Here is a 13,606-nt window from a genome sequence, read left to right as displayed (position 1 = left end):
CATTTATGAGGGCCTCTGTGTGCCAGTAACAATTCCTTGTGCTCTCATACTTGTACCATTGGTAGCGTGACGAGAGGAGGCTCGTGGGTAGATCATAATGATAGTATTATCAAGCAATAGGAAGAAATAACGGTAAATACTGTAGGTAAATAATGAACATTATACAAATACTAAATTTATTTAAAACATGAATATGAAATTAGGAGAAGAATTTATTTGTACCACAGACGAAATCAGTACTGGGCCCTCAGGCTCAACATACTCACACCACTACTGGGTGGACATATTCAATAACACTTCCAACCCTACTGGGTGGACATACTCAATAACACACAACTCTTATAGTCACTTAGCACCATAAAGACCAGGGCAACTGCCACTACAACACTCAGTCGTCAGGGGTGATACTCAAGCAACAGCCATGGGGTCCAGCCACCATGGAGTACTTTCCGACGAACTCTGAAGATCCCAGGGGATTAATTCCACCACACAAATAGCCCTACTGAGTTAGACACTCATCCACCAATGATGGGGGCTGGTAGTGGTGTGTGGCTTGGTGATCCGGGGTCACCTCGCAGGCCGAGCGTTAGGGCCAGACGAGCCAGCTATGGGGGCTATAGGTAGTCTGAAGTGTCTGACGGCCGGGTCTCACGAAGGTAACTGATCCTACTGGACCTCGGACATCTCCCCAGACATAGTGGATACAACATCCACGCTACAGACACGGCCTAGGCTGCGTTAGGGACCTGTATGGATGAAGGGACGGGCACTCACTAACGGTAGACATCTACATCACGTTCCAGGGGACGTTAAAGACGTAAATATGACTTCACTCAGAGCATATCAACTACGTTACTGTAACACTTGCACAATCAACTATTAATTGGGTCAAATCACTTAAAGAAGGGCGAATCACAACACAGCGTGGAATGGCATACCTGTATGGCTGAAGGGACGGGCACTCATTAACGGTAGAAATGCCCGCGGCGCCCTCACTCAAAACAGACCAGGGAGTCCACCTACTTCTATTCCGATGAATTAATTTACTGTACATTTCTGACGTTGAAACTGAGACTATGAACTCAGTTTCTTTCCCTACTATTATCTTCACTAACAATGCTTTGACTCAGCTATCAAAAGCAAAATCAAATTGATTACAAAGGGTTGGATGGCAACAGGTCCTAACATACAGCGTCTGCTACTAAATCCGTGGATTATATTCAAAGTTCCCTCTAAACAAAGGCGGGGAAACAGAGAAAACGGGGGACGTTTCCACTGGGGGACTCAGAAGGTTTTGTGGACGTTTGAGCGTAATATGAATCCTTAAGGTTTTCAGGTTAGCCGTTATCACGATCATGACAACAGCACTGACCCACATTGTGTTCACAGAAGAGGGTATTAGAAATAACCTGTCCAGGCTAAAGGTCCATAAGAGTCCCGGACCTGACATGGTGCATCCTAGAGAGCTAAGAGAGTTGTGCAACGAGCTTGCAGAGCCCCTGAAGATCCTGTTTTGTAAATGCCTGGATGAACAAATGGTCCCCAGTGAATGGAAAGTGGCTTATGTGAGTCCTATCTTCAGGAAGGGCGATCGCCACTCCATGAACAACTATAGACCGGTGAGCCTGACCAGCATAATATGTAAAGTACTTGAGAGTATTATCAGAGATGCCGCAATGGAACATCTAATACGAAACAACCTTGTAAAGGATTGCCAACACGGTTTTATGCCGGGGAGCTCCTGCTTAACACAATTGCTCAAGGTATTAGATATTTGGACCCATATTCTGGAACGGGGTGGCAATATCGACAATATTTACCTAGATTTTGCCAAGGCTTTCGACAGTGTACCCCACGAAAGGCTGAAGATCAAACTGGAAGGGTACGGAATTCGGGGAAATGTCCTAGCGTGGATAGAAAACTTTCTACATGACCGCAAGCAGTGTGTGGTGATTAATGGCACGGAATTGTCATCTGTACCAGTCACAAGTGGGGTACCACAGGGCAGTGTATTGGGCCCACTGTTGTTTGTTTGTTTCATAAATGACATGCCTGACGTTGTACACTCCTCCATACAAATGTTTGCCGATGACGCCAAGTTATTTCGGGAAATCAAGAACCAAGCGGACTATGAAGAGCTGCAGAAGGATCTCTGTGGGCTCCAAGAATGATCGAAGAAATGGCTGCTGAGATTCAATGTCACGAAGCGTAAGAGGATATACCTGGGGCTTACCAACGGTAAGGAGGCGTATCATATGTCCCAACGGGATGAGGAAACTGCACTAGTTGAGACTGTATGTGAGAAGGACCTCGGTGTGTATGTTGACAATGAGCTGAAGTTCTCGGGCCATTGCGAGAAGAAGGTAAATCAGGCAAATAAATTATTGGGTCTTATAAGAAGGTCGTTCAGATATCTAGACGGTCCGTCCCTCGTAACGATCTTCAGGAGTGAAGTGCTTCCCCATCTGGAGAACTGTCACCACATCTGGTCCCCGAGAAATGCTAGGGACTGTCAGTTGGTTGAAAATGTTCAAAGGAGGGCCCCCAGACTGGTGCCTGCACTTCGGCACCTCAGCTACCCTGAGAGTTTGGAGCGCCTAAACTTGCCTAGCTTATACTACAGACGGGCAAGGGGGGACCTAGTTGAGATGTATAAGCATCTCAGGGGGCACTACTCAGTTGAGTGTCCTTACTTGGAGCTGGCGGACGCTCGCCCCAGAAGAGGTCACAGCTCAAGATTGAAGAAGCCACAAGTCCAGAAAACTGTGAGGACAAACTTTTTCGGAGTGAGGGTTGTAAACTCTTGGAACAATCTACCAGAGAGTGTTGTGACGGCACCGAGTGTGAGCTCTTTCAAGACAAGACTTGACTAACACTGGAGCGGGTTCAGGTACGTTGAGGAGCTGGTGCATGCCCAGTATTTGCCAACAGTGCGTGGCAAAGACGTGACCGATCTCCCGGGCGGCTAGCAAGCCGATCATTGGCGAAGAGGATAAAAGTAAAAAGTAAAAGTAACATTGGAGCATGTTCAGGCACATTGAGGAGCCGGTGCATGCCCAGTACCTGCCAACAGTGCGTGACAGAGACGTGACAGATCGCCCAAGCGGCTAACGAGCCGATCAGTGGTGAAGAGGATAAAAGAAAAGATTACATTAAAAGTTTTACACCTTATATCCTATAAAACAGAAAATGGCTCTTACATAATGTTTTTACAAGCAAAACTAAATAACATTAATATTAAAAAAAAAACATTGTAAATCAAAACATTAGAAAACTTATACAGTATAAGCAAACAGGCCGTGAACCACCCTCATTAACATTAGTCGTTCTCGGGTATCACCTAATTAGCCAATTGTAGACAGCGGTGCGGGCCGACATGTGATGGTGCCCAACCACTGATGAGGCCCACCCAGTCCTCGCTCCACTGTACGCATAACCCTATCACTCCGGGCCTGCTTTTTGTGTCATCTGCTCTCATTGGGGTCACACCTTCACCAATTGCTGCCGACGTGATCGTCCCAGATGTCTCTTCTGTTCACGTAACCATAACTCCTCAGTCTGTGCCTAGAAAATCAAAAAACACCTCAATGGGGGTGGTGTGGGCTATGTTGTTGAACCCCGGTGTTGTAATTGTGGTGGCTGGCACAATGCTGACTCACGGCAATGCCCCAAACGTCCGCCTGTCCCAGGAGAAAAGCCTCCCCGAAGGCTGTCTCAACCTCCCCCCCAGCCTACCGGGCCACTTTCCTCTGTGTCCCCTCCTCTGTCTCAAGCAATGTCTCCTTCTTCAACAACACCTGCTTGGCCTCACCTGGTTGCAACACAGCAGCCCCAGCCATCTCCTTACTCAACTACTACTGGGCCTCCTCCCTGTCTCTACTCTGATGCTGTCGGGCCTTGTGCTCCCACCAGTGCCCCCCTACAATTCCCCTCCAGTGACACGACACAGATCATATCCCTCTTCTACGAAATTACCAACCGTGTTGAGAAACTCTTTGATACATTCTGTACCGCCATCTCAAACCTACACAAACTACCCCTGCCTTCAGCTGCTACCCAATCACCCCCCTCTTCTGGTTTGACACAAGCTGGTATCCCCCCTGTGTGCCCCTCTTGCTCACAGCCTACTCCATCGCCGCCTGGCATCACTGTTGGCGTGGCACCTACCAAGCCTGCTCCGGTGTGCCCTGCTGCCCATGTCCAGCCACCGCAAGCCGCGCCTGCCTATGTCTCTGAGTTGTCTGCATCGAGGCCCCCTTATTGGACCCGAGGATACCACCCCTGGCTCCCCGTCCCCCACCGCCATGCGGGCACCTGGGGCCCATCCACCCCAGTTCTCCACATCAATTGACCACCATGAGGACATGCTAGTGGACTATGTATCTACGGCAAGAAGGATGTCCCGGACTAACCTCTCGACGTCACCCTTGAAGCCGACACTACCAACGTACACTCCATCACAATCACAATAAAATGTATGTCCCTCAATGTTGTCAATGCCTATAGCCTGGCACTTAACATTATTAGGGACCTGCCACGCTTTGCCACAAACAGATAAATTGTACCGGGAATTTTCCCCCCACACACTCATCATTCTGTCACTTTATGTAACTTGCTGACAAAACCTATGACCCTTCAAGCTTTTACGCACTTAATGCATGAGTCATAAAGGCAAGCATGAACTACGCATGCTTCCCAGATGGGCACTGTAAACGCTTCTGCTCTTCACCTTGCACTGGATCTAAAGGGGTGCCCAATAAACTAGCCCCCTCAGGTGCAATCTATAAAAAAATTAATTTAATGTAATTTTCCCTTAAAGGTCCATTATTGTATTAATTTCACAGAAACTCTTTCATAAAGTTTGATAGACCTGTAGGTTATAACTTTATTTTGACGTTTTCGTGAATATATCACTTTAAACACTATATTGAGATACCAATATTTTAATGCTATGGATATGTTCAAGTTTTGCTTCTGTATTGTTTGATAGTTGGAGGGAAACCATCACTAGATAGGTATCGCATATTACAAAGTCCTCTGGTATATATATATAGCCTATATATACATATATATATATATATATATATATATATATATATATATATATATATATATATATATATATATATATATATATATATATAATTAATAAATCTTCTCGGGTAGATTTAGTTAGGTTAATTATGTTCTTACTAATTTGTAATTCTAAATTTGCACCAGCAAGATCTGTATAATTGCACATGCTACGCAGTTATAACTAATTGCTTCTCTAGAATCACCCCTTGTGTATGAATATACATAATCATTAAACAGATAATCTGATAGACAATGTCGCTTCTTTAAAATGCCATTAATAAACCATGAAGCTTTACCATATAAATTTTGTCTTGGTATTGACCTTTGTCCGAATCCCTTGATGTAAATATTACTGTACTTTGAAACTTAATTTTGCGACGAAAATAAAATATAATATAAATATAATTGATCAATATTACATTGCAACCTATAAAGTATGTTGATATCGAGAAGAAAGACATAATAATTGTGATTACTACAGTGCTATTTAATATAAGTGAAGTCAAAGTGCATTAGTTGAGATAGCAGTGTCGATCATCTGTTTGTGTCATGTCCGCGATGTTCCACCCTCGCTGCGGACGTTGTGTTCACCTCTCAAATGGCAATAAAACTGCAATTCGCAGTAACCCGACACAGGAATTCAATAGAGGACTCATATTCAGCCTCGAGCCTATCAAAGACAATGAAACGTTCGAGGTGACGATCGATAAAAAGGTAAGCAAAAGATTGGACATTATGTTTGGGGAGAACTGCTGCTACGAAGGCCAATATTTTGATGGTGTTGTCCCGCTCCTGTCACCGTGTTCTCGGTGCTGATGTTATGTATAGTATAGTTATGACCAGGAAGAATAACAAGAAAAAATAAATTTGGCATTGCAAGAAGATGATGCAGGTTGCATTAATATAATGTGAAGGAAAGCAGCCAACCCTCGGTCCGACTAATTACCCAAATGTAGCAAAATGTAGCCGCAGTGAAGTCAAATAATGGTTCTACATGAATAAATCGGACTGCTAATCACTTCTCGACTAGTATTTGGTGTCACGAAGTCACAAAAAATTGGAAAACTTACTTTCATCCGAGTTAATAGATCGCGTGCATGTACCGAGGGAGCCAGTAATTAACCAAATGTAGTCGCAATGAAGTCAAATGATGGTCGTACAAGCGTAAATCGGGCTGTGAATCACTTCTCGATTATTATTTGGTGTCATAAATTCACATAAAATTGGTAAACTTAATTTAATCTGAGTTGTGATAGGTTAGGTTAGATTAGATTAGATTAGATTAGGTTAGATTAGATTAGATTAGGTACATGCACTTGATCTATTAACTCAGATTAAATTAAGTTTACCAATTTTTTGTGAATTCGGGACACCAAATACTCCTCGAGGTTAGGTTAGGTTGGGTTCGGTACATGCACTCGATCTATTTACTCAAAGTAAATTACGTTTTCCAATTTTTTTTTACTTTGTGACACCAAATACTAGTCGAGAAGTGATTGGTAACCCGATGTATTCATGTAGGACCATTATTTGACTTCATTGCGGCTACATTTGGGTAATTAGTCGGACCCGCCAACCCTTAGTATTTTGACATCCATCATGAAACTGTTGGTACTTTTAACCATAATCAAGTGGCAGCTTATATGATGATTAAACTTATAAGGGTAATTGGTAAAGGTGTACAAAAGGGAGACCAAAAGAAGTTGTTGTCCGAATTGGTTGAAAAATTTTCAACGCACTAATATGATATTAAACTAAAATGGAAACGACAATGCTTAGAACCTAATAGAACCTGACCTAACGTACCCAACCTATGGGTATGTCAGGTCAGGTTCTAATAGGTTCTATGCATTATCATGTTAATTTATGTGTTCAACAACTTCCCTTAACATTGAGGTTTCCATACATCAGCAATGGCGGGGAGGTATACGCGGAAGCGTTCACCATCATTTAGGAAACGTCTCCTGAAGAGGGATTCAGCGAGGTAAACAACAAAAATGGTGCCGGGAGGAGAATTGTGAAGCGGGATAGAGTAATTAAAAAGATTGTCAGGTTCTATGCATTGTCGTTTCCATTTCTGTGATTAATATCATGGTATTATCATTAAATAAAAAAATTAATAAAAAATAATGCATAGAACCTAATAAAACCTGACCTAACACCCAACCTATGGGTATGTTAGGTCAGGTTCTATTAGTTTCTATGCATTGTCGTTTCCATTTTTGTTTAATATCATATTAGCATGTAGACAAAATTTAAACCAATTTGGACAATTCCTTCTGGTGGTCTCCTTCTTATACATCTTTACCGGGCGAGCGAAATTGATTGAAAAAAATTAAGAAACCTGATTTTTTCTGTTATATTATAGTGGACACTGTTTTAGTTTGTGGAAATATGTTAAAAATTGGATATACTAAAAATAAACGTTACTTAACATATCTGAGTATGAAAAACAGACCTAACAGGTCTCCGGACCCCCTGGTATATTTAACAGAAAGAACTTACTGTGATATTGTGAAATTTGAGGCATTTTCTGGAAGTGAGATGATACGGCCGCATCAGCGTTATGCACCCCGGGCGGCGGAGTGATTTACTGTGTTGGCGGGTTCCACAACAAATGATTATCATATCAGAACTCACTGATGAAAATAATGTAAGAAAATAAACAGTCTCTATGTAAAGGAACAATGCCATGAGCTTTAAACAATTGAAGGGTCTTTACCCCTAAATTCACAAATTACAGTGAACCCTCACTTTACGCGGTTAATTCAACCCATGGCGGCCCGCGTAAAGTGAACAACATAACATATGGGATTAATTGAAATAGAGACCGGGCCGACCCCCAAACTCCACTTTTTCAGACACAATACCTACGTTGTAGTAAAAATAACTTCTTAATTTTATGATGGTATGCACACACAATTAATAATTAAGAGAAATATCAATAATATTAGGTTTTTTAACACTTACATTAGTAGAAAAGATGGCTGGGCACACGGGGATGGGGGGTTGGTTCCGAGGCAGAGGGCAGATTATTGGCCCTCACTTGTATCAACTGTATCACTATCCACCACAGAGGCTTGCAGGGCCTCTTTGTCAAACCCCTCAAAGTCCATATAAGTCCATATCCTCACTATCACTATCACTGACTTGGGCCGGCTGTGGCGGGTGAAGAACTCGGTAATGTTTTGATGACTGGGCGACCTTGTGCGCACCCTGCTCACGCCGCTCTCCGCGTAAAAGGGTACACACACCGCGGAAAGTGAGCATTCCGGTTTCGGCAGGGTACCGCGTAAAGTGAGGGTTGACTGTACGTCCATGTAAGATCAGCGACAACCTTTACACGACATGCTGAAAAACAAACCGCCCCGGGCGCGGGAAAAGCCCCCTCAGCAGAGCATGGCCTCATTACCGCCCGCAAGATAAACTAGTGCGCGCCTAGGTTAGGGGGCAGGGAAAAAACACTTTTATTTGAGTTGCAGGCTGCACTTTTCAGGCATCCTTTGTATGGCTGTAACAAACACCTGTGCAAAATTTCATGCCATTTCATGCATACTTACCCTGCCGCATCGCGAACGACTTTTTGTCAACTTTTAGTGTATACCAAAAATTAGGTGTCATTTAATGTTTTCCAGGATAATGATAAATTTTACATGGGTGACATCGATTTAATTCACATGTTATTTTACAGGTACACCGTATAGAAAATCATTACAAGTTCATATTGAAATTCTTTTTTGTGCGGAACCTTGGCATCATTTTCCTAGACAATAATCTTTGCCTAATATATCCATCTCTCGATTCGTATCCCGTCACTTCAGTGCAAGCTTCAGTCATCACTTTTATGCCTCTCTCGACCGCCTGAGTGCTGTTTGGCCACTTGGGCACCACTAATGGTGTCTCAAGAATGTCATTAACCTGTAGATTTGACAGAGAAGCAATGTAAGGAGGCTCAGTCTTGAGTTCATTCCTCCAGTTAATCATGGAATGATAGTTTTTTGCTTGCCACTTTAGTTTCGGAGTCACCACCTTTCTCATGTTGACTACAGGAGGCACATCCTCATTCCCATCTCCATCTTTACCCTCCTCATCAGTATAGTTTAACAAATTCTCGTCAACAGCAGCATCAGAATCTTCCTCCTCCTCTTCAGATCTGCCAGTGCATTCTTCCTTTTGCTGATTCTCCTCTCTAATTTTTCTTATCATTGAGACAGCTTTTTCTCTAACAGTCATGTCCTCATCTGCACACATACCAAGAAGAAGTTGATCTGTGTGGGCGAAGTATGCATTTCTCTGGACAGCCTTCTTCACTATCGTCTCCTCACTATTCAGGTGTTTCATATATAGCAGGGACTGGAATACGTTCCTTGAGCCGTGTGTTACGTAAGGGTGTATCTTGATGTAAAACCACATTGGAGCACTGAACTTTATTATTGTAATGACAATTCTTTTCAACTCATGGCTGGGTCTTGATGTTGCTACATACAGCCTGAGGATTCTACTCCATAAGGTGTTCCACCTTGACACACAGGGAGGACCTGGCTCAATAGCAGCCAAGTCATCTTCAACAACACCTGTGATAACTCCTTTACAAATCCTATACAGGTATTTCTGATCCCAGGACAGATCTTTCTCCACTTCATCATTAAACACAGGGAAATCAGGGAAACTGACTGGCTGGAAGGCGACAACTGGAAGCTCAGACAAAGACTCCTTGATCTGCTTTCCAATGGGACCACGCCAATGCTCAGGACCACTTGGTTTACCATCATAGTGATAAAAAACTGCGCGGAAAGGCAGCTCATTTCCGTGAAGCTGACATATGAAATAATGGAGCGGGTGACCAAGTAACATTTCAAGATGATGAATGACTCCATTTTCTGATCCTACATTTACATTGGTTCCATCACAACCAACACACACAATGGGCTGCTGGGTTAGATTTTTCTCCACCAGAAACTCGTGAATAGTTTTGGCAATCTGCTTTCCGTGTCCAGTCTTGGGAGTCACATGTGTGAGATATTCATTGCCAGGCTCAACCATGATGACATAATGATCTTTCACCATCATCCTCGAACTCCATTTCTCGGTCTTCTCATTCTTTATCATCACACGAGTGGCGGTCTTCTTACCATCAAAATAGAGTGACGTCAAATTATCTAAACTAGCCATCTCAATTTCTTGCCTCTTAAATCGGTATTTTTGTCTCGCATCCCGCAGCTTATGTGGTCCAATAACCCGACTCTTGTCATCCTTTGTGATAATGCCATAGTCAGTTAAGGTGGCAGTAGCAATGGCAGCTCCAGCATAATCACTAATCAAGTATCGGTCACAAGTGGCAACTTACCCAGGTCTCCCCTACATTACAGTAACACAACATTGAGAAATGAAATGAGAAAAGGCTGATAATCAATATAGACATAGCACCATACTCATCTGCAACAAGACAACTTAAATGAAATAAGAGATATGAAAAAAAAGTTGATAAACACTGAACAGAACATTGCACCGCCACAGCGGCTGTTTGGCTAGTACTGTAGGTAAATTTAAAAATTTCAGTAGAAAATGCGGCAGACTAAACCTCGACATATCAGCTTCAAATTTGGCATGGAGTCTTAGATATGTATAAGGAACAATGCCTGAAGAGTGCGGCAGGCAATTCACCCTTTCAATATAATAGCATATATATATATATATATATATATATATATATATATATATATATATATATATATATAGTGCAGCTTTAAGCAAAATTCCTGCCCTAATATAATATATATATATATATATATATATATATATATATATATATATATATATATATATATATATATATATATATATATATATATATATATATATATATATATATATATATATATATATATATATATATATATATATATATATATATATATATATATATATATATATATATATATATATATATATATATATATATTTTTTTTTAGATTTGTAGGAATATTAGCTACGCGGACCTTAAGCTAAAATGCTGGTCCACCCACTGCTGGGATAAAACACCAGCGTCTTTTTGGTTAAATGTAACATCTCCACCACTAGTGTGGGGGGGGATGCAACTTTTAGCTTCAGACATGAAAAATATTTACCATTTACTGCCAGTAAACAATGGAAACGTAAAATATGTACCAATTAGTAATGAAAAGTTGTGCAGTTCCTTCAGTAAATGAAGCTCACCAACTTACAATAGGCTAAATTACCTTACAACGTGTTTTCAGTAGTCTATGTTGAAGTTCCTAGCACAGGCTAACTTGTCATATCATATACGGTATCACAGTTCCCATTGATCTACAAAAAATACCGGTAATAAAAACCTTTTCAATATTTCACACTTAATATAATACCCGGCAATCTACTTCAACCTCCTATTGTTTACAACGACGCATGACGCACCACCAGCTGTTGAGTATAAGCTAGACTGTTAGACGGTACACGTGTTTTTTTAATCGTTTTCAGTTAAAAAACTGTTACATCACATGTATATTTTACCTTAGCTGTGCCTGAATGAATATATTCTCGGAAATAAATAGTAGTTTTGCTGAAACGTAATGTATTTTAATGTAAAATAGGATAAAATACATGACGAAAACAAAAGACTTTACCCAAGCTTCTGTTCTTGAGATGTTACTCGTTTTTTTAATGTTTTCGGTTAAAATTCTGTTATATTACAATGATATTCTATTCATACTGTGCTTGATATAATACATTTACGGAAATGTAATATTTTTGCTGAAATTACGTACGTATTACAGTGGAAAGTGGGATAAAATCGTGACGAAAACAATCACTTTCTTATTTCTTTCCGAACTTCAACTGACCAAAGCAGCTTCACCCAAACCTTTTCAAGTCTCCAACTGCAACCTTTATACATCTTTCCGTTCGAAAGGAGGTGTATGCGCCTACTGCAACACACGTGCACCTGTAGCTCAATTCACGGATCTTGAATCTATCCTTTATGATGTCATCTGGCTCAAAATATCTCTACCAACTATGACTATTTTCCTTTGTTTCCTATACAGTACTGTTCTCCAAACTCTACCAACTATTTGGAACTCTTTGACTATCTCACTTCTTGCCATGAGTCGTTACTATCCACACACCCCAACACCGAGATCCTTTACCTTGGGGATTTCAATGTACATCACAGAGAGTGGCTTGCCTCTGCAAGGGATGACCCAGGTGGAGCTGAGGAGCTCTCTTTTTCCTTATTTAATGATCTGGAACAAATAATTAAACACCCATGTTCCTAATCGACACGATCACCTTGCTAACATTCTTGATCTTTGTTTTAAATCTAACCCTTCTCACTATTCATACTCAATTTCTGCCCCCTTAGGATCTTCTGATCACAATCTTATTTCTATTAAATCAAACTGGGCATTACCACCTCCCCCATCCCCCTCTAAACGTCAACTATGGCACTATCGATGGGCAAACTGGCAATCCTTGTAAGAATTCTTCTACTTTCCCTGGGATGAATGTTGCTTTTCCACTCGGGATGCCTCGGCATGTGCTGACAGCATTGCTGGGGTTATACAGGGTGGTATGAGTGCATTTATCCCAACTCCTACCAAAGCTTTCACTTTACAATCATGGTTTGATCGCTCCTGTTCCCTTGCGTGTAGGGAGAGAGATAGGGTGTATCAAGTTATAAAACTATCTTCTCCTGTTACCTGTTACTCTTTCAATACTTCTAGGAATCGTTGTAAGGTTATTCTTTGTAGGGCCAAGCGGAATTTTATAAAAAGAAAGACCGCTGTCCTGTCTAACTCTTCTTCTAGTAAGTCGTTCTGGCCCATAACCAAAAACATCTCTAACATCTGCACTCCCTCCTTTCCTCATCTATTCTGCCTTAATAACTCTGTAGCCAACTCTCCCCCCCTGATAAAGTCAATCTCTTGGGCACCTTCTCCTCCACCTAAGACAATTCCAACTCGTCCCCTCCAATTCCTGCTCCTTCTACTGAACCTATGCACTTTCCTATAATCTCCACTCATAGGGTTGCTGGTGTGTTATCCAGGTTGGATGTGAGTAAGGTGCATGGAATGGACAGAATACCCCCTTGTGTTCTGAGGGAGTGTGCTGAAATTCTGGCCCCTGTGCTTGTTTGCCTCTTTTACCTTTGCCTCAAAACCCAAACTTTTCCTTCTTCTTGGAAGCATGCCTTGGTTCAGCCCATCCCAAAGAAGGGTGACCATTCTAATCCCCCTAACTATCACCCCACTGCCCTTAATTCATCCCTCTCTAAGATTTTTGAAACTACAGGTATCTTAAACATCTTGAACGCCTTTCTCTTTTGTCGGATCTTAGAGATTATGGGGAAACTTTCGTCGTGGCCCTCGACATCCAAAGCATTTGACAAGGTATGGCACAAGTCTTTGCTTTCTGAACTTCCCTCTTATGGTTTCTCTCCCCCACTTTGTTCTCTTAATTTCTAGCTTCATTGAGAACCAATCCATGGCAGTTGTTGTCGAGGGACTGATCTCTCGCT

At 41.7% G+C, this 13,606-nt stretch overlaps 1 protein-coding gene across 1 annotated transcript in view; it reads left to right on the top strand.

Moving 5' to 3' along the window:
• Positions 1 to 5,613: 5,613 nt before the first annotated feature.
• LOC121855917 (neuralized-like protein 4) overlaps positions 5,614 to 13,606 on the top strand; it is an 84,219-nt gene continuing 76,226 nt past the window's right edge. Inside the window, exon 1 of the mRNA XM_042351111.1 lies at positions 5,614 to 5,790. Within this exon, the coding sequence (XP_042207045.1) occupies positions 5,626 to 5,790 (165 nt within the window). The 5' untranslated portion in view covers positions 5,614 to 5,625. The remainder of the gene's footprint in view (positions 5,791 to 13,606) is intronic.

The sequence above is a fragment of the Homarus americanus genome, unplaced genomic scaffold (genome assembly GCF_018991925.1).
Source record: "Homarus americanus isolate GMGI-L3 unplaced genomic scaffold, GMGI_Hamer_2.0 scaffold19117, whole genome shotgun sequence".
In the NCBI taxonomy this organism is placed as follows: Eukaryota; Metazoa; Arthropoda; class Malacostraca; order Decapoda; family Nephropidae; genus Homarus; species Homarus americanus.
The sequence above is the reverse complement of the archived record's forward strand: the minus strand, read 5'-3'. Positions and strand labels throughout refer to the sequence as shown.